Genomic DNA, 20,314 nt, shown 5'->3' with positions numbered 1-20,314 from the left:
GCGCCCCCGTATTAAGCTTCTTAGAAAACAAACAAAAGCAAACAACTCCTGAAATGAATACCTATCCTGTGCTGGCCATGATCCAAGATCTTTTATCTCCTTTGATCCTTACAAGTCTGAGTGGTGGAGAGGACTAACCCCAGTCTGGAGAGGAGGAAACCGAGACCAGGCGAGACGAGGTAATTTGCTGAAGGCAGAGACCTGGACAGTGTGCAGAAGAGCTGGGATCTGACTGGTAGCCCGAACTCACGCCCAATGCGGTATTTTTTGCTCGCCCCACAGCATACCGTTCGTCTGCCAAATGTTCATTCAACAGATACTAATTGACTTCTACTTAAATCAAGCAGGGGACCCAAAAAGGATTGGTCCTTCTTCCCAGAGAGTTCAAAATTTAAAATGGGAGACAGGTAACAAAAATAAAGAATTTTATATCATTATCATAGGTACAAAGAGAGACTATTTGGCCCAAGGAGGAGAGAGCGCCTAATTCTGTCTGGTGCGCGGTGGGACAGGAAGGCTGGGAGCACTCGGCTTCATCCTGAGGGACGAGGAGCGCCACAGACGATTTTAGCAGGAGCATGACATGATCGGGTCCAAATCCCGGGAGCGTCCCGGCAATAGGGTGGAAGTGCTGATGAATGAGTGAATGAGCAGACTGGCGGCTTGGAACACAAACAAACGGGGGCTGGGAGATGGACAGAGGATGAGAGGTGAGAAGGGAAGCTGGGGCAGGGTCTCTTACTCACACCTGGAGGTGAGAGATGAGCTGTCCCACGGTGATTTCCTCCGCGATCTTCTGGTACAGACTCTGGCTGTTCAAGACCATGCTCTCCAGGATGGCCAGGGACCTCTGAAGGATGGACACGTCCACCATGGGCTGGCTCACGTACCCTGCAATCTACAGCCAGTGAGGGACCGGTCAGTCAGGAAGCCCAGTGCCCAAGAGTGCTGGACGGCCTGGGTTTCTGACGTTAGCCCACGAAGGCTTTCCTCCCGGGTTTGTGGCCCACATGGGAGAGGCTGTCCCCATGTGGACAGTGGTATCTGGTTTATGGCCACCCTGGCCAATGTGCCGGGATTTCCCTAGGCATGGACAACTACATTTCAAATGACAGCATCCAGTCAACTGTGTTTCCTCAAAATCTAAGGGCTCAATCATTTGTTTTCAAAATAAGGGTTGAGGCATGAAAAAGCTAAGTGTAGAAAGTACAGGATCTTCCTGAAACCGGGATCTCCTTTTACCTCCATGTACCCCTCTCCTGACACGAGTCCTGTCCCTACATGCACACAGGACGGCAGAGACTCGGGAGGCAGGAAGGCCTCAGAGTCTTGTAATCTAAAAACTCCCCATTATTCCCAACCCCCATTATAATGTCCCCGACACATGGTCATTTCACTTTTGCCTAAATATCTCCAGCATCAGGAAGTTCCCAATGTCCCAAGCCAATGACAGGTGTGATTCTAGGTCAGTGGATACATGACTCATTGGTTTTAGTCCAGTTTTGAGAATTGACACCGCCTCTTCCTGCGGAAGAAAGGAAGGCAAAAGTAGAAGTGTCCCCTCCCACCCACCGAGTTCGATCTGACAATCCAAACAGGCTGCTCTGCAGATCTGTCAACAGAAGGCAGACTTAGAAATCTAAGGCGAACAAAATGATCATGGAAGCCAAAGAGAAGGCAGCGCTCGGGAAGTAGGTCGGCAGACTCAGGGCTGCTACTGGTGGCCTGGCTGGTGTCATCCCAAGTCTCACTGGCAATTCCATCCCGCTTTGGCCACATCCAGTTCCCAGAGCCCGTTTCCATCTTCTCAGAGCAGGCCCTGAGAGAACAGTGAAGGGACTCTTTCAGGAGCCCCAGGAAGACCCGCGTGTGAGGATGAAAAATCAGGTCTCGGGGATAGAAAGCCGACCCTCAGCAGAATGGCTGTCTTGCCTGCATCTCTCCATAAATCGACAGGACAACTGGCCACGGAGGGAGGAGAGGACGACGGAATGCTGGAGGCCTCACCTGCTTAATGAAGGTGATTGAAACCATGTCCCAGGAAACAATGCCGTGGTCCATGAGCTCTAAGAAGGCAGTCAAGGTGAATGCCAGCATCTCACTGTAGCTGAGACATAAGTAAAACACACCCCAAATCATACAAAGATTCAGAGCTGGGGAACACAGGTGTGACAGCAGCCGCAATGGGGACGGATTTCAGCGTAAGCGCCGGGATGGTCAGCACAGCTGTGAGTAAGCACCTGCATGCACACCTGGCCAGGTGTGCCGCAGATTCTGTCCAGGTATCCATCTCTGGGATAAAAGAGCTGCCGGGGGATTGGCTTTCCTTCCCTATATCACCTCACCTCAGGGCAACACGATCACTCATCCGTTTCCCAAAACCAAAAAAGGTATCAGACCTTTGTCGACCCCAGTACTTGGCAGGGTACCCAAGGGAGCTCACAGCCCATGTTCAAGGCCAAGAGGCAGCAAACGAACTTTGGACAGGGGCTCAATTCCTGTTCAACTATTTACTAACTGTGCAAATTTTATCTTTCCAAACTTCAAATTCCTCCTCTGTAAAACTGAATGAATCTCACAGCATTAAGATCCCAGGGTCATGGTGAAGGCAAGATGACAATGTGTGCAAAGCCCTGGCTTCAGTGCTGATGGAGAATGGGGAGTCCAGTGCCTTCTCTCCTGTGTCCCTCCTCTTTCTACACACCACCCCTTATACAGCTGTACAGTGCTCTACATTTAACCAGCCCTATTCCCATTGGCAAGGCAGGTTCGGATCCGTTAACAACACTCCTTGTGACAGCACTGCAGTGTAAGCAGCAGCCCCATTTTAAAGAGGAGGAAACCAAGGCCAGTCTAATCCTGTACCTCCTGGAGACAGCAGAAGTCTCGAAGGGCCGCTGAACGCTTCAGGATGTCTGTGCTGCTGCAAAATCCGAGACTAAACACCCAAGATTAGGTGCTTGGCTTTGGCTGAAAATTTCAATAGCTGGCCCATCAGCTGAAAAGATTTCTGACTCCCTCTGTGCCAGCTGAGAGGGACAGAAAGCCACCACAGGCTAGACGGCTAACTAAACATCTGTTCACTCACGGCTGGCCACGGGCACGGTGTCCCACCGCACTCATCTGAGCACTGGAGTATCACAGAGATGTCTGTGGCCTATTGCAAAGTTCTGGAGCTCCTCCTCCCTGTGAAAATGGGCGGTAGGGAGATGGTGAATCTATGCTGAGCACAGAGGAAGGCCTGTGTGTGTGTGCTCGCGTGTGCGTGTGTGGGGTGGGGAGGTGACTGGAAACGGAGGAAGCAGGCAGGTGATTAAGAAGAGACAGATGATGGGGCGCCTGGGTGGCACAGGGTTAAGCGTCTGCCTTCGGCTCAGGGCGTGATCCCGGCGTTATGGGATCGAGCCCCGCATCAGGCTCCTCCGCTATGAGCCTGCTTCTTCCTCTCCCACTCCCCCTGCTTGTGTTCCCTCTCTCGCTGGCTGTCTCTATCTGTGTTAAGTAAAGAAATAAAATCTTAAAAAAAAAAAAAAAAAAAAAGAATAGACAGATGCCCGTTCTGGTCAATTCCGGAGCTAGTCTGCTCACTAGCTCCCACCGGGCCAATCATTTTCCATAAATTAACGGATCTGTCATGACCTGCCTTCTCTCTTCCTGACTTCCGTGCCCCCTGATTTTACTACTGCTCGGCATCTGTGAAGACCACCTAGATTCAGAACAGCATCCAGGACCACAACAGCGAATCCCGGTGTGCAGACCCAGTACTCGGCACACTGCTCCGCACACAGAAGGTGTTCAGTGAACTCAAGTGACCCGGCGGAGAGGAGACAAGGCTGCCCTACAGAACGAAGTCGGTGTCTGAAACCCCCCAATAAGAGCTCAGGAATACTCACTGGGACAAGAGCTTGGTTCCACTTTCCACAAGCCGTGTCAGCACAATGATGCCGTCCATGTTGATGAACTCAGTGGCGAAGGTCACATCAGCAGAGAGCTTGGCCAGCTCCTTCATGGCATCCAGCCGGGTCTCCATGTTGGACGACTGGGTCCTCTCCATCAGCTGGCGTGCAGCCCGGGACTATGGGACCAGGGACAAGATGCATATGCCATCTGCTCCTTGCGGCAGGTTACTGCTCTGTGAATAGCTCATAAAGGCTTTTCTGTGGACATCCAAGCCCGAGGCAGAACTCGTGGTTCATGCTGTCTAGGAGTTGCTTCCTAAATGCTTATTGGATCAATCAGGAAATTACCAGTATGCCAAGACCAATCTGGAGCTACGTATGCCCTTTCTGCAGCGCTCTGGTCTATGGGTTACACAAACTTCCCACTGAAGGACTACAAAAGACACCGGGGAGACAGCAGTCCGTCACCTTTGCAAGTCACAGAGACACAGACATTGACTCAACAGAGGGGAGTTTTCTATTCATTTAAGCCATCAGACAGTAGACCAGGCCGCGTCTCTTGATGTAATGAGCTCTCGGTCACTAAAAGCAATCAAGGAGAATCTGGAAAACCAGCTGTCAAAGATGCTACACTGGGGATTCTTGCATTGGGTGGAGGACTTAATCTGATGATCACCTTTAAAGTCCCTTTCGATCTCAAAATGCGATAAGCCTGACAAGTGTTTTTTAACTTTCTCTGAAAGCCTATATCATTGTTCCTCAAACTGATGGTCCTGGGGAACTTTTAAAAATACCAAGGAACCGGAAGCTTTCAAAATAGCTTCTTCAAAGTGATGGCTGGTGACCAAGCCTTCTCCTAGCACATGAACTTTTCCCAGCAGAATGCCTGCTTCCTTTCTGCAAGCTCCAGCCACAAGCCCTCCGCTAGTGTCCACCGGCCCTTCCTCTTGCTGAACTTCCTAGCTTTAGAGCCAGGGCCCCCACAAGTGACTGACCTGCCATTCATCATTCTCTATTTTTTTTGTCTGTTAATTAATATTCTCAGCTGGAATGGAAGAGCCTTGAGAGCAAAATGCCCCTGCGGTCTTTATTTTTTCTTACAGTGCTCAGCAAGTGACTGCAGCCCGGCTCCTGCTGCTGGCCAAGGAGTCAGGCCTGGTCACCTCTCTCCCCCTCTGCCTCTCCTCGTTGATTATCACACAGATGGCCCTAGAGCGGCACACGGCTCTGGATGACACAGAAATCCTCCAGGCTCCCCACGGTGGAGAAAATGCACTCCGCGAGAAAAGGTCACAGGATAGAACAATTTGAAGAGCACTGGTCTGCATCACACTTAGAAACTTCCAACTCCAAATGTTAATTTCCCTCCTGAGACAGCGTTTCTGGGCCGCTGCCTCCTGCTCCAGAGAGATGTACTCCTGGGAAAGTCAACCACTCTGCGCAGGAGGCCTGTAAAATGCTTCAGCACGTCTATGAAAGCAACTCCCAGACGGTCACATTAAGCTATCAGCGCTCACGTGGGCGGGGGGTGGGGGGAAATGAAGTCCTTGGGATGAGAAGGGTTCTGGAGAAGGGGGAAAGCAGGAGAACGCGGCGGTGAGAATACTGGCCGGGAGTCACACAGCCTCGGGTTTGAGAGGCAGCTCAGCCACGTCTGTATCTGTGTGACAAGTGGCAAGTCACTTAACCTGCGTCTCTGTTTGCTCATCTGCAAAACGGGGCTATCAAGAGTACCCATCTCTTCGGGTATCTGTCAAGATGAGAGGATACACTATATGTTATTACTCCTCGCCACCCTTCGGCTCAGATGGTCCACTCTCTTGCCTCGCCAAGAAAACAGCTGCCACCGTGCCCTTAATTTTCTGGCAGCCCTTCTACAGCTAAGTGACCCCCCATACGGATCCTCCTCCTCGGGGACCGAGCCGTCAGAAATCCCTCCACCCGGGCTTTGGGTTCCCCCGTCTGACCCAGTGAGGTCCTGTTCCATTAATTACCCCCTTTCCTGCACCATCAACCTTCCTCTCTTCCATCTCAACTTATTTTCAAAGACACATAAATTGCCACAGAAGTTAGCAGCTATGGAGGGTCAGAGGAGGCGGGGAACTGGGTAGATGAGGGATGGGAGTGGGAGGGAGACCTTCCACTGTATCTTTGTCAAACTTTTTGATTTTTGTAACCCAGGAATGTTTTACCCCTTTTTAAAAAGCATTATCTTTTTGGCTCCACATCCCCGAGTTCCTGCCTTCTGCTGTCTACTTCCTTTTATAACCAAGCTTCCTGATAGTGCGGTGAAGTCGGGGACCCCACTTTGCCACCGCTGTAGCCTGGCTGTCATTCATCACCCCACCAGAGCTGTCTTCACAGAGGTCACCAGGGACCATGGACTTCCCGGATCAGTGAACAGCTTTTCTGCTCTCTGTCGACTTGATCTCTGCTCGCTGCAGACCACGCCTTCCTCTAACCTCACACTCCCTGCCCCCTCTCCCCTTGGGTCTCCTGGTTTTCTCTCTGCCCTTCTGGTCCCTTCCTTAGTTATCTTTCAGGACCTCTGGCAGGAATCAGGGAGTCGCCTCAGTGTCTTACCTTTCCTTCCACATCTAGTATATCATCATCTCCCCAGGTTTACCTCTAAATACCTCTCATGCCTGTCCTCTCATCTCCACTGTCACTTGCCTTCACTTCATGGGCTGTTAACATTCCTCATTAGCTTCTTAAAGATTCCTCCTACCACCCATCTTCTTTTTTTAGCCCATCTTCCACACTGTCACTACAGTGATCTTCCTAAAATATAAATCTAAACATAATGTACCTTCCTGCTTAAAATCTTTCAATGTCCCCACATTCCCTTCTGAATCAAGTCTAAACCCATGAGCAGGCCATCTAGGACCCTTCCAGGTCTGGCTCCCCACTGGTTCCTACAGACCCCGCCTCCCCCAAACAAAGCACATCTCTCTGCTTGGGACACTTTTCATTTTCTTCTTTCTCCGCTAATTCTTGCTTATCCTTCAACATGTGCGCTAAGCGGCCCCTTCTCTGGAAAGGTTTTCTGGGAATCCTCAGGCTGAGCCAGGCAGCCCCTTTTTGGAATCCCCACAGCTCCCAACCAACCTTCTGTCAAGATCCTTGAGAGAGGCCTTTGTTTAATCCTAACAAGGTTGTGAGAGCAAAGATTGACTTTTTTTTTTAAGTAATCTGTACATCCAACGTGGGGCTCGAACTCAGAACCCCGAGATCAAGAGTCGGATGCTCCACCGAAGGAGCCAGCCAGACGCCCCTCAAAAATCGACTTTCTAAGCTCTGCAGTCCTGGTTCCTAGAAGAGAGTCTGGCCCATGGTTGTCCTATATGTGTTAAAAACACTCCTGAGGAGAGCCGGATACCTACCGGGGAGATAGCCAGCTGTAAGATGGTCCCATTCTTAATGTCACTGCGCGTCTGGGTAACAAAGAGAAAAAAGAGCAACTAAGATACAATATTAAAATTGTGCAAGCCAGCTGAGTCAACGAGACTGTGCTGTCTTTTACGGTAGCTGTGACCGAGCCTCTTCGGTCAGGCCTCCTTCTGCGTGCTTCTTGCCCGAGAACTTCTCAGACCCCCTGCATGTGCCCCGGGCCCTCCGGAGGTAGAAGCCACGGTTTTCCAGCCACTAGAGGAGGCAGGGCTGGGGTACCCCAATCTACCCCGGAGGCGGCCCTTCCCCCGTAAACAGAAGCTGCCCGCATGTCAGCAAGGCCGGCTGCACCGCCTCCTCGGGCCTGGCCGTGCAGCCCCCGTGCTGACCTGCGCTCCCGCACTCACCTGCTCGGTGATGTAGAGCTGCGGGCCGTCTGCGTAACGGAGGGTATAATACTCTGGGTTCGGCAACGACCACCTGTGTGAGAAACACAGAGTACAGCCGTCCAGCCCTTCCGCCGGGCCCGCCTAGAAGCTGCAGGTGTATTCATCATTTCTGCCAGAGTCACCTCAGGGGTTGGGCGGCCTGTCTGGAGGATGCGGGACTCAAAGCTTCAGGCTAAGATGCTGACCGAATCACCCGCTCAGCCCTGGGTACCGGCTGGCGTGGCAGAAGGTGGTCCACACAACTCTGCGTGGACTTCCCACCCCACTGGGGCCTCAGGCGGGGCATTCCTGGGCTTACAGGAAAAAGAAGGATTTCTACGAGGTCTTAGGGACATCCTCCTCAGCTCTACTTCCTTTGTAAGACAATGATCCACAGAAGCTCCATTCCTGGACCCAACTAACGAGATTCCTCTCAAGGTGGGGCAGCGTTCCTGTAGTGGTTAGCCTACCATCGTCCGGAACGAGGGCTTTCCACTCACCCATCACAAACTTCCTTGATGATGGATGCCAGAGGCCGTTTCTGAAAGACAGAGAGAGAGAGAGATCCTTCACCAGCAACCACATGCTACTCATGGCAAGCTTCCGATGACGGGCTGCCAAGAACCAAGAAGGATCAACCCGGGGCCTGCGCGGGGACTGCCTCCCTGACAGCTTCTGTTGCAGAGGAGGCCACTCTCCCAAGCCGGGGGACCGAACTTCCATGGGTGGGACAGGCCTTGACCTTCCTATGGCTGGCTCTTACTCCTAATGCCAAAGGTCCCCATCCCTGAAGACACCCCCTGCTGTGCACTTTCCCGATCCCCCGCCCCCCTGCCCCCGCCCTGTGTCACTGCTTCTGCTTCTCCTCTAAGGAGCTCACCTGGTCAATTTCGAGGAGCTGAGCATTAGCACCTGGCCACTCAATGGCTACTTTGACAATGTCTGATGGCGGTGGCATTGTTCCCAATGGGCCCTACTTCTCCAAGAAACACACACAGACACAGCCGCCTAGAGAGAAAGAATCCAAGAGAAGGAAAGAGAGAGTTTGCCTTCATTTTTCACTCGTTAGATATTTTTGAGAATCAGAAGACAGATAGTGTCCAAAGTAACATATGGGACTACTTGGTTGGAATTTTTCTACATCACACCAGACCCTCTCCTTGGGCTTTTTGTCTCTTTTAGATTAAATCAGCAAGTAGAAATGGGACAGACCTATCCATCAACTGCAGTTCAGCCAGTAGCAAGGTCTGCCAACGTTGACACTTCTGTCTAAGGGTCAGGAGAACTGTGTGGTAGAAGAATGAATTTACTGCAGATTCCTGTCTTGGGACCTTGGGAGGGAGAAGCATATGCTCTGAGACAGATAAGAATAGGCAGAGCCTTTTCTTGGTTGAGTGGTTGGCTGACGGAGCCAGCCCACTTCTGTTCCACAGCCATCCTAGGAAGATCCCAGTGTCAGCAAGGCCTGGCCACATGCTCTCTCGCCTCCTCCTTAGTTACTGCTGCCACTCCTTCCCCCTCAAAGGACACAATGTGGGGCCTCCTCTGTGTGGGATGACGCAGAGTTCAGAAGATGGGGAAGAGAACTGGGACAGGAAATGCTATTTTAGTCCCTACTGCCAAGGGCAAGGGCTGCTGGATCTCAAGTGTAAGGAGGTAAAGATGGCCTCACACAAAGGCCCCTTTAGAGGAGGACGAGGCTTCGGAAGCATCTCTGACCCCTCCCCCATTTGTCTCCAAAATAAAGGAAAATAAATCATTTTGAACAGGTCTGGAAGATGGGCCCACGTGACCGGTCTCCTAGGCAACTCCGCTAGCTTAGTGGTATTCTAAGCAGCAGCTAAAGCGTCCTCTCTCCAAGGTCTGATGAAGGCAAGTCACTCGACTGATGGATTATTTCCATGTATATTTACATTCCTTGCCTACAGGTTCAGGAGAGGCCTCTCTCTTAATGAAAAAGACCTTTCTCCTGCATCCAGGCTCAGCCGCAATTCATGCTTCGTTGATGGAGATCGCCTGGCTCACCCGAGCTCTCAGCAGAGCGGTTGCTAAGCTGTTATTCGTGTGTGCTATCAACTTTTAGGCCCAGCGCAGAGGTCAGTTCTCACAGCCCTGTGGGCATAGACCCGTCTGGTGAAAGGGGTAAAAGTCCCTTCCCCTACACACCCATGAGTCTCAGTGAGAGGGAAGCTTCCGTGACCATTTCCTGATCAGGGTGGGCTGCCCCAGAAGGCCAGTGTCAACACTGCCAGCATTTCCAGCACGTGACAATGCACAGATGGTGTTCCAAGTGCTTTCCCTGATTCTGCTGAGGCCTCCCAGCAGCCTCATGAAGTAGGCGGAATCAGACTATTACCTCTGAAATGCCACAGCTGGAGGTCGGTTAAAGGGCCCCAGTTCAACCAGCTAATAGGAAAGGGGACAGAACTTGGGGCTGACTTTGGCCGGTGCTCTTCCCCTCCCCCCGAGCCAGCCTGAATTTCTGTTCGTTGCAACTAAATCAAGCCTAAAGGGGCTGTGGGGTGCTGGTCTGATGGTCCCTAAAGCTTCCACGACATCTGCGGCTCCAAGCAGAATTTCCTGCATGGGATGTTCGTGCGCCTAGACACCCAATGAACTGTTCCTGTTAGAATACCTCCTGGTTGAAAGGAGACATAGCAAAGCAGGGGTGGGACCGTGACTCTCTGGATGCCTAGGGCAGGCATCCTTATCCTTACCGGTAAATGTGCCATAATTAGGAGGTATGACTGTACAGTTGTGAGATCATTTTTTAAAACTGAGATATAATTTACATACGAAACGCACAGAGCTCATGTACGTGTGTATATATAGAATAGAAATGCACACATCTCTCTGTAACCACCACCCGACACAAGACTTGGAACATTTTCATCACCCTAGAAAATTCCCTCCTACCTCCTTCCAGTCAATCCCCCACCTTCCAGCCCTCCAAGAGGCAACTCCTTTCTGACTTCACTCGCCATACATGAGTGTTGCCTGTTTTTGTACTTTGTACACACGGAGGCGCACAGGATGGCTTCTTAGACCACTTGTCACTTAGTTCTTTCCTTGAAAAAAGTAGGTGGTGCAGGTGCAAGAGATGGGATGACTGTCCTGCTGAAGAAGTGACTGGATTTGGACCCAACGGACTCAGGACCCAATCACAGTCTCATCCCTAGGTGTCCGGGCGAAGTGGACGTGTCCCTTTCACCCAAGTCTCTACTGTGGGATGGGAGCGTTGAACTAAAGCACGTGTAGAGTGCCTCCTAAGTCTAAAAGTCCACGATTCTAAAGTAGAACTTGCAAATCCAAATGAAGATTGCCCATTTCAAAGAAACTATGCCCTTATTTCAACAGTGTTGCTAAGAAACGATCGTATTTGTTAGAACTCCTTTCTGGATACGTCTTTGGAGACAAAGAAACTCAAGCTCATTCTTTAGCCATTTCACTTTACTCTGACCCCGCCTGGCATTTCCTCGGTGGACTGTTTCTTTACTCAACTTCGCCTTGAGGGATTCTTGGCTGTTCCAAAAATTCATATCCATTTTAAAGCGTGGAGATTTGCAACCGCCAAGACTATTCAAGAGATACTACGAGCCCCCATTCGCAGTGACTCTGCCCTTTCTGTCATAGGGCAGGCTGTCCGTCTGTACTGAATGACACTCTCCCCACCCCTGCCCCAGCTGGTGGGACCGAGGTGAACACTCAACCTCGGCTGGATGAATCCAATTCTTTCTCCTAAATTTAAAGACACGAACAAGGAAGTTGGATGACAAGGGGCCCTGGAGCAGAAAGGTCATAGTCTCAGAGCAGGTACCGCGGCAAGCCAAAGCCGCTGGCACGCCAAAGATACCGAGAAGCAAAAACCAAGAGCCTTTCAGAGGAAGCTGTTCTGCAGGAAGAATCCAGAAACGTGTAGATAAGTGGAGGCCAGAAACCAGAAACCACAAAGTCCCAAAAAGAGATGAGAAAGCCTGATGACTTCCCAGATTCCATGGCTCCGACTCCTGCACTTGGGGCGCCTGAAATTCCCCTGGATCCTGCCAAAAACAACCTCCTTTAGATGGCTTTAGCTGCTTTTTCTGTTCACTGCAACGAGAAGGCCTGACACTAAGCTTTGAAGGAACTCTGATATGGGGTTCCGCACAGACAGCGGTGTAACAGGCACAGGATAATGGCAGTGAGCAGGCCCTTACTTAACACCAGCTCCATTAATGAAGAGTGCAACCCACTTAGAGAAGTCTGGTGTGTTCAAAACAGATCAGTTACGTAAGTGCCTTATAGTAATCATGTGGTATATAATAGTAATGGGTAGACAGCCTCCTTATAGTTGATCACTCCTTTTTTTCAAAGATTTTATGTATGTATGTATGTATGTATGTATGTATGTATGTATGTATGTATGTATTTTACAAGGGGGGTGGGTGGAGGAGCAGAGGGAGAGGGATAAGCAGACTCTCTGCTGAGCACGGAGCCCCATGGGGGGCTCATTTCCATGACCCTGAGATCACGACCTGAGCTGAAATCAAGAGTTGGTCGCTCAGCCCACTGGGCCACCCAGGCGCCCCTGATCACACTCCCTGCCATAGCATTATTACAGCTGATGCTCAAGGAACCCTGAAAATCATCGCCACTTTACAGATGAGACGACTGAAGTTCAGATGGGTTAAGAAACTCGTCTTCCACAGGGTCCTTCCCACGCCTCCCCTCCCTCCAAAGAAAAGAAAGAAATCAGATCAGAACTGGATCTCAAGCCTGAGTTGTGTGACTTCAAAGTTCTTTTCCCTCTACATAATACTTCTTTGATGCTGATGACATTAGCTAACTAGTACGTGGTGCTAAGGTCCTTTTCTAAGGACTTTAAAACATGTATCGATTCATATAATCCACACAGCAACCCTGTGTGGTATATTTTTACGCCCATTTAACAGATAAGACAATGCAAAGCACAGAGACATTAAGGACCATGCTCGGTGTCACACAGCGAATAATAATTATTAGATTCCGGGTAGTCTGGTGTCGTTTGAAAGCCATGTGAGCAGCAGGTAGAGCTGTCTGTGGCCCGCAGCAGGTGCCTGGAGGATTCTGGTTTGCCGTACCCGGAGCAAAAGCACCCTGAAGGGAAGAGACCTGCAGAGCAAGAGCTCAGCGGTCCCACTGGGAGTGGTTCCCCACTGTCTAGAGAAGAGTCACACTTCCTCACGTGCCAGCAGTTCTTCTCCATCTGGCCAGATCTTCCCAGACTGCCTGCTGTTTCTGTGAGGCAGGCCACATTCTTTCATTTCTTCTGTCCCTCTGCTTGTCCCCTTCCTTCCCTGGACGTCAAAAGAGCTCCTACTCAAACGTCAAAGCCCAGTTCAGGTATCACTTCCTCTCTACCATTCTGAGCTGTCCCCACCTTTCCCTAGCAAAGTGAAACAGGATGGGGCCACTGTGTCCTCACCGCATTCTGCTCAGACCTCTATGAGGGCTCTTGTCCTACTCCGTTACGGGTATTACTATTATCATACCTACTACTATGACAGTTAAGTACTATGCATCCCTCTTCCTCACTAGTTCCTCCTCCAAGGAAGGCACACCCTGTAGCCCACTAACCTAGCACAGCACCTGGCACGCAGGTAGGGCTCAGTAAGCACCAGTGCCTGCGTAAATCTATCCCCTCTGACTTCCTCAACTCCTAGGAACTAGGGCTGCCTCTGAACGGAAAGGGACTGGCGTGAACTGTTCTGGTTGTTTGGTGTTCCCTCCACGCCCCACCACCTTCCAACTACACAGTATTTCCACTGTTTACAGTCTGGCTGTCATCTCTGACATCAGAAGGTGTCTCCCTGGAAAACCAGGTTTAGTGCCCCTGACTCTACTGCAAAGAAAGGAGCGAGTGTCCCTCCGTTTTTCTCGCTGTGGAGGCGTCAGGAGACGGGCGAGTAGGAGCAGTCCGGTTCTCCCCAGCACGTTCCTGGATGAAGGGTCTCCTTGTGGGGAACTCCTTCAGTACTTGCTTGCTTACTCTTCATTTTCATTTTAGAAAGGAAGTGGAAATTAGGTCGAAGCAGTTCAATAACATTGCAAAACTCTCAGGGTTATAAATAGCCTCTTGCTCGGCCGCTCAGCGGTGCTGTTGGGTTCAACGGCAGACAGCCGGGATACGGGCACTGTGGTTTACATCCAGGTCCTGGGGCAAAGGAGTGATACCCCTCTTCCAGATGAAGCCGCTTGCCACCCCTCACCTCCCAGCCCCTTTAAAGCAAGCGTTGCAGACATCAAGCCGGCTGGACAAACTCAACATGCCACAGACAGGACAGAGGCACACATTCGATCTGAGGAAGGTAATTCTGTAAGGCAGGAGAATGAAAGCGCACATTTTCAAAGGCAAAGCTGGGGAAACGAGAGAAATAGTAACATCGGTGTCTCCAATGGAGCGTTCACTAAGTGGCCTCTGGAAGGTGTGCTTATAAAATCAACACCATTACAAAAGGCCCCGTGGAGCTTTTATCAGGCATCACCCATGCAGGGACTGCTCCGAAGAGCTGGATTCTGACGGCGGGGTGACACAGCCCATCCGAAGAAAGGAAGTGAAAGAGGATCCCTTCCCACTAGCAAGGGGTTCAGAATGAAGATGCCCGGTTTCCAGCTCCCCGTCCTCCCACCCCCCTCCTCCCTGCTCTTTTAAGGCTAAGGATTGACTTGCGCTTTTTTGTTCTCTTCTGCTTTTGATTCAGGGTGGGGGGGTGGTGGTGGTGTGGGTGAGTCTGGTTTATGTTTCCTGCAACGGAGTCCACCATACCAGGAAGGGAACCAGAGGTCACACCCTCTTTCTAAGCGAAACCACAATCTCACTAGAGGCTTCTCCCTCTGAAATCTTCTCATCTGGGGAGTGACTCAACTTCCCTGAGCTCGGCCCGCTGAACGAGATGAGCTCTCAGGTCCAGAGGAGGGGCACCAGGTTGGCAGATTCCGCCTCTGCCAGGTACTGCTCGAAACGCTGAGAGGGACCGTCATGCCCACGGCGGCTGACGTTTCTTTTTGTAGAAATGTGCTGAACACCAGACTCCACTAAAAGCCGCTAACCTGGCGCCAGAGCGCAGTGAGGAAGGTATGGGAACCGGGTTAACTGTTCAGGGCTTCTTCCCCTGAACATCTACCCTAAGGATCACCTAGGTCCCCTCTTACCCTGCACAGAAACCGTCTGTGGGGTTCCTCTACGTACAGAACAGAGTTTAAACTCCCCAGCAGAGCACAAGGCTGACCCCAGTTCCACTCAGTGGTTCTTCAGGGTGGCACTGCTCCCGGGCCCTCCCGGGTAGATGTCAGCACATCGCACCAGACCATCCTGTTCCCTTAAACATCATGCTCTTCTGAGTCTGCGCGCCTGAGCCGTTACGCCTTCCACCTGAGCCAACTGGCAAACTTCTACTCATCCTTCAAGGCCTAGCTCACACAGTCACTCCTGGGTATGGCTTTCCTCGGCTTCTTGACTTAGACAGAATTAGCTGCACCCTCCTCTGCGCCCCCAGTCTTTTATACAAACCCTCACAGTGCCACTGACTTACAAGTCTCTCTGTGCGGCCTCTTCTCTTGCTACTGAAGCGTGAGCTGCACACCAGCAGTGTCAACAGCAGTCATGGAGGGTCACCCCCCTCCATCGGCATCTGCCTTCTCACAAGACCCCCGGGGGGTTCCCATGCACGTTCAAGTCTGAGAAGCAGACTCTGGACCAGCGGTTCTCAACTCTGGTTGTACACCATCGATGCCCACCCCAGGCCACTGTACCCCCTCCCCACCCAAGTGATCCTAATAGTGGTCAGGGCGGAGAGCCACAGCCAACAGGACTGTCAGCCATCTGAGAGCAGGGACGCATCCAGCCTGTGTCTCCTCCCCCCGCCCACTCTTCCCCAAAGTTCGCAGCACAATGCCTGGCACGCTGCGGCGCCTGTAGCATTCCACACTAAAAATACCCTCCATGGGGTGCCTGGGTGGCTCTTGATGTCAGCTCCGGTCATGATCTCAGGGTTGTGAGATAGAGCCTCGCACTGGGCTCTGCGCTGGGCATGGAGTCTGCTTAAGATTCTCTCTCCCTCTGCCCCTCGTCCAACTCCCTCTCTATAAATAAATAAATAAACACATAAATACATAAATAAATAAATAAAATAAAAATACCCTCCAGGATGTCCTGAGACCTAACTGCCTTTCAACAAGAATAAAAACACTACAGAGAGCTGTCCATTGCCTAGAACTTTACAGATCCCTAACTATAATAATCGACAGATTGAGAAGGGCTCAGTGCTTACAGACTACTTGCCTCAGTTTTTGGAAGTGAAACAGACACTGACATGGAAAATACTGATGAACTTTAAGAAACTGTTCCCCTTCAACAGACCACTGTGGTTGCAACAGGGTGGCAGAGCTCGTGTAGGGAGGGGGTGTGGTGAGCCCAGAAGAGTCCTGGGTTATGGCTCAAGTCCCGGGCTGTGCGCCCAACTCTTTCAATACCGACCATAACAACACAGCATTGTTCTCGTTGTAAAATCAGGCCAAGCCCTCTCATTTTATAAATAAGAGAACTGAGGTCCAGAGAAGCTGGCAAGGCCACACCACCAGTTGGGGACAAAAGAAGGTCTTGGTTAGTTTCCTCTCTGCAGCACAGAGGACCCGGCTGCCCAGATTCACCACGACCACAAGCCTCTCTGGCCCCCTTGTCCTGATCGACGTGAGGGGTTCAGACTAGATGTTTTTGAGGTCTCTTCCCACCTTGACCTTCTGGCGAGCCAGGGTCACTTAATGGTTAGGAGCTTGTGTTCTGGAGGGGGCCAGACCTGGATTCGGATCCCAGCTCTAACAATTTCCGAATCTGTAAAATGGGGATTCGACGCAACCCTACTCTCTAAAGTGGTTATGAATATTAAGTGGGATAATTTGACACAGAGGAAGCAGAATTCCAGCTGTGTGAACTTGAAGAAGTTGCAAAAACACGGTAACCACATTTCCCAGCATAAAAAACTCCTACCCTCCGGGCTGCAGGATACTAATGACAAAACGAGATCATATGTGAAGGCAACTGAGGAGGCAAATCAATATAAAAGGCAAAGCACTGCTGGTGGGGGTGTTCTATTATTATTATTATTATTATTACCACTATTACAATTATTACTTTCTTCTAGAAAAGCACCTCGGAGACTTTTTAGTCCGTTTCAGAGCCATGGCCAATACAAGGCCTGCTACGTAACAGGCGTGCTCAACACATCTTTCCTGGTGACTCACATTAAACCAGCGTGCCTAGTGGGGTGACAAACTCAAATGCCTTAAACAGCCGGGCAGATAAGTAAACAAGCCAAGTAGTGTCTATGCAGACACTGAGGCAAACTGCAAAGCATCCACCCCACCTAAAGGAACTCAAATTCAACACTTTCACACACGTTTCACAGCTTGGCCTCGACAGCAACTTTCCAGGCTCCCGCAGACCCCTGCTTCTGGTTCTCCATCACACCATGTGGTTATCATCTAATCACCCTGTGATCTGGTCTTGTCTTTCCACGGTGAGCATCCTGAAAATGAAGGCTGTGACCTACACTCCCCAGTCACCCTGAATAGCCTAGAACAGTGCTGGCCTCACCGTAAGGGGAACCTCCCTCGGTGAGCAACTGTGGAACTGAGCAGCCAGAGTGTTAACTCGAGCGTGGCGCTCCCAGCACTGCTGCGATGCTGCAGGCCGTGTATACTTTTCTCCCCAGATCCTGGGACCAGGGTGTAGAGTGTGCTGAGAGGTACAGGGACTGGGTCAAAGAAGGACTTGCTTTGCAGGGTTTTCCTCCAAATGCATCAAATATACTTGTTCCTGAGCCACCTAGACAGGTGGTACTGATGCGTCCAGACACATTACTCTGAAACCAGACAGAATACGCAATATAGCCACAGGTGCCACTGTTCTCAAGTTTAGTCCCCACCTCCTGCACCCCCAAACTTCCTTGGCACCTCCTAGAGGCAGCACAGGGTATAGAGAGACCAGACTCCAGATTAACACATGGGGTCCTGGTCCTCTTGGTCCCTCCTCCACTCGCAAACTCTAGGATGATCACCAGCAGGCAATGGAACTTTTAGGAGCTTCCTTATTTTTATTAGTAAAATGCAGGTAACAATACCTCAAGAAACTCTACAGGGGATTAAACGCCACAGGTATACAAAGCTTCTAGAACTGCAGAGCCCAATATGATAGCCCCTGACCCGTGTCCTGTGTAGCCACTGAGCACGGGGCATGTGGTTACCACACACTGAAACGGACTGGCTATAGGTAGAAAACACACACCAGACTTCAAAGACTTAGTGCCTCCGCAAAACCGAGAACTATCTCGTTAACAGTGTTTTTATATTGATCACATGTCAAAATAATATTACTTTGGAATATAACAGGCTAAGTAAAATGTGTCCCAAAAATTAATTTCACCTGTTTCTTTTTACATTTTTAATACGGCTACTAAAAAATTTCAACTACATGCGTAGTACGTTCTATTTCTATTGGACCCTGGGTATTGCTCTACATAGAGCTTGGCACACAGAAAGTATTCCAATGTTGGTTTCCTTCCCTCACCCGCAGGCTATCAGGGACCACGATTCACATCCCCTTCCTCCTGTCAAAGCCAAGTTCTCCATCCCCTTATTTAATAAATATTAAATATATTTAATATATTATTTATTATATTATATATTACACTTATTACAATATAATTATATTATATAATTATATATAAATATATATTATATTATATATTATATAAATATATTATTTATTAAATATATTTACATAAATACCAGTGCCTAGACCTGTGTAAGATGCTGGAGATACAAGAGCAAAACCAGACACTATCTTCTCGACCTTATTATCTGGTGGGATGGACAGACATTTTAACACTTTCACAAATAACACTTTCACAAATAACAAAAAAAAACTGCAGTAGTTCAAGTGTGGTGAAGTACACAGGGTGACAAAAGTGGGGAATTCGCCAGGAGGAGGAGTCAGGGCTCAGGGATGCCTCCCAAGGAAGTGATACTTGAGTGCAGATTTGAAGGACCAAGATGAGTTTACTGGACTAAGACAGGTGGGGAAGAGCGGGCCAGGCAGAAGAAGGCTAAGTGTAAAGACCTCGAGGGGAGCCAGGACTTGGTTTGTAGAAGGAACAGGAAAAGGAGAGTGTGAAGACTATTGAGCAGGAGGGAGAGGTTGGAGGTTCCAGATCTCCAGGGCTTGGGAGAGGATCTGGGGCTGACCCTGCAAGAGGCAGGCAGCTGGCCAGTTTTAAGCAGTTAAGTGTCGGGATCTGATGTGCATTTTCAAACATCCCACTGACCACGCACCGTGCGAGGCCCACAGCAGAGCGGCCCGAGCGCGTGGGGGCAACATCAGGTAGGACAATGCCCAGGTAGGAGGCGACAGACGCCTGAACGGAAGAGGAGCGGCGGAGATGAGCAGTAGATGGACTGGGGGCCACAGAGCCGGCCAACTCGACGGGGCTGGGTGATGGGCAGCGTGTGCGTCGGCGGCGGCGATGTCAGAGAGACTCCCCGGCCGCGGCCGAGGGCCACCCAGCCGCAAACACTCTCCGGGCTCCCATCGAGCGCTCTCCCACCCCGTCCCTCCCCCATCTGCTGGTCGCGCCCGCAGCCTCCATCCTCCCACCCTCCTCCTCCCTCTGCTCCTCCACGCCCGGCCCGCCCTCTTCCCCACCCGACGCCCCCCGCGATCGGGGACCCGCGCGCCTCCCGCCCGGCGGACCCAGCAGGGCCGCGACCCCCTGCCGAACCCGCGAGGTGCAGCTGGGGCCCGCCCTCCAGCCCCTCAACCCCCGGAGCAGATGCAGGCCGCAGCCTCCGGCCCCCTTCCCGGCCCGGCCTCTCCTCCCCGCATCCCTCCGGCCAGGCCCCTCTCCGCGGCCCGCCACGCCCCAGCGCCCGGCGCGCCCCTCACTCACCAGGGCGCTGACCTAGGCCCAGCTCCCGCGCCCGGGTCTCGCCTCCGCGGCTCCTCCAGCCTCCGCCCGCCCCGCCTTCCCGGGACCCCGCCCCCGCAGGCCGACCCGGGCTCCTATTGCTCCGCTTTGCCGTCACGCTGAACTCTCTTTCTTCAATTCGGTTGTCTGCCCGTCACTCGAGAGGGGGAGGGCCCAACTGCCGGGGGAAGCGCCGGCTGTCCCCGCCCCACTGGCGGAGGCCTCTTAAAGAAACAGGCTTCCTTCCCTCCCACCCTCACCACCCACCCCGCGGGCTGTAGGGGTCAGAGGGAGCGGGATTTCGCAGCCGATCCAAGAGGCAGCCTTTTCTCCCTCAAACTTTTCTTTTGGCACAGCCCGGGAGTGAAGGCAAAGGCCTTGGATCCTTGTGACAACTCGGAGATTTTGAGGGCTGAGCTGTCCTCTGGTGGCACTCAGTCCCATGCCCAGCGGGCGTGTAATGCACACTCAACAGTGGGGATAACTGAGTGGGAGGTGACAGTCGTGTCAGAGGCTGTGAGCAGCCGTGGCTGCGCACCACCGAGATGGAGCTAATTATACCGGCACCCGGGGCTGACCGTGGGCGCTGAGCACAGGCAGAGGGCTACCGCTCTGTCGT

The 20,314-nt window shown here is 51.5% G+C and overlaps 1 protein-coding gene across 3 annotated transcripts in view; it reads right to left on the bottom strand.

The window, feature by feature from the left end:
- The window catches only part of ELMO2 (engulfment and cell motility 2), a 38,141-nt gene extending 18,381 nt beyond the window's left edge, over nucleotides 1-19,760 (bottom strand). Inside the window, exons 1-8 of one of the 3 annotated variants that reach the window (XM_045804763.2) lie at nucleotides 19,678-19,760; nucleotides 8,598-8,725; nucleotides 8,218-8,258; nucleotides 7,697-7,769; nucleotides 7,283-7,333; nucleotides 3,894-4,075; nucleotides 2,008-2,107; nucleotides 747-898 (exon numbers count right to left, since the gene is read on the bottom strand). In XM_045804763.2, coding sequence (XP_045660719.1) covers nucleotides 747-898; nucleotides 2,008-2,107; nucleotides 3,894-4,075; nucleotides 7,283-7,333; nucleotides 7,697-7,769; nucleotides 8,218-8,258; nucleotides 8,598-8,675 — 677 coding nt within the window. In that variant the 5' untranslated portion in view covers nucleotides 8,676-8,725; nucleotides 19,678-19,760. Of the gene's footprint in view, nucleotides 1-746; nucleotides 899-2,007; nucleotides 2,108-3,893; nucleotides 4,076-7,282; nucleotides 7,334-7,696; nucleotides 7,770-8,217; nucleotides 8,259-8,597; nucleotides 8,726-15,267; nucleotides 15,471-19,677 lie in introns of those variants that run through there. The other 2 variants (XM_087853533.1, XM_087853534.1) reach the window with 2 other exon arrangements.
- Between the last annotated feature and the right edge of the window lie 554 nt (nucleotides 19,761-20,314).

The sequence above is a fragment of the Ursus americanus genome, chromosome 22, assembly GCF_024610735.1.
Source record: "Ursus americanus isolate L20-20 chromosome 22, mUrsAme1.1.p, whole genome shotgun sequence".
Classification (NCBI taxonomy): Eukaryota; Metazoa; Chordata; class Mammalia; order Carnivora; family Ursidae; genus Ursus; species Ursus americanus.
This window is presented reverse-complemented; position numbering and strand designations above follow the sequence as displayed.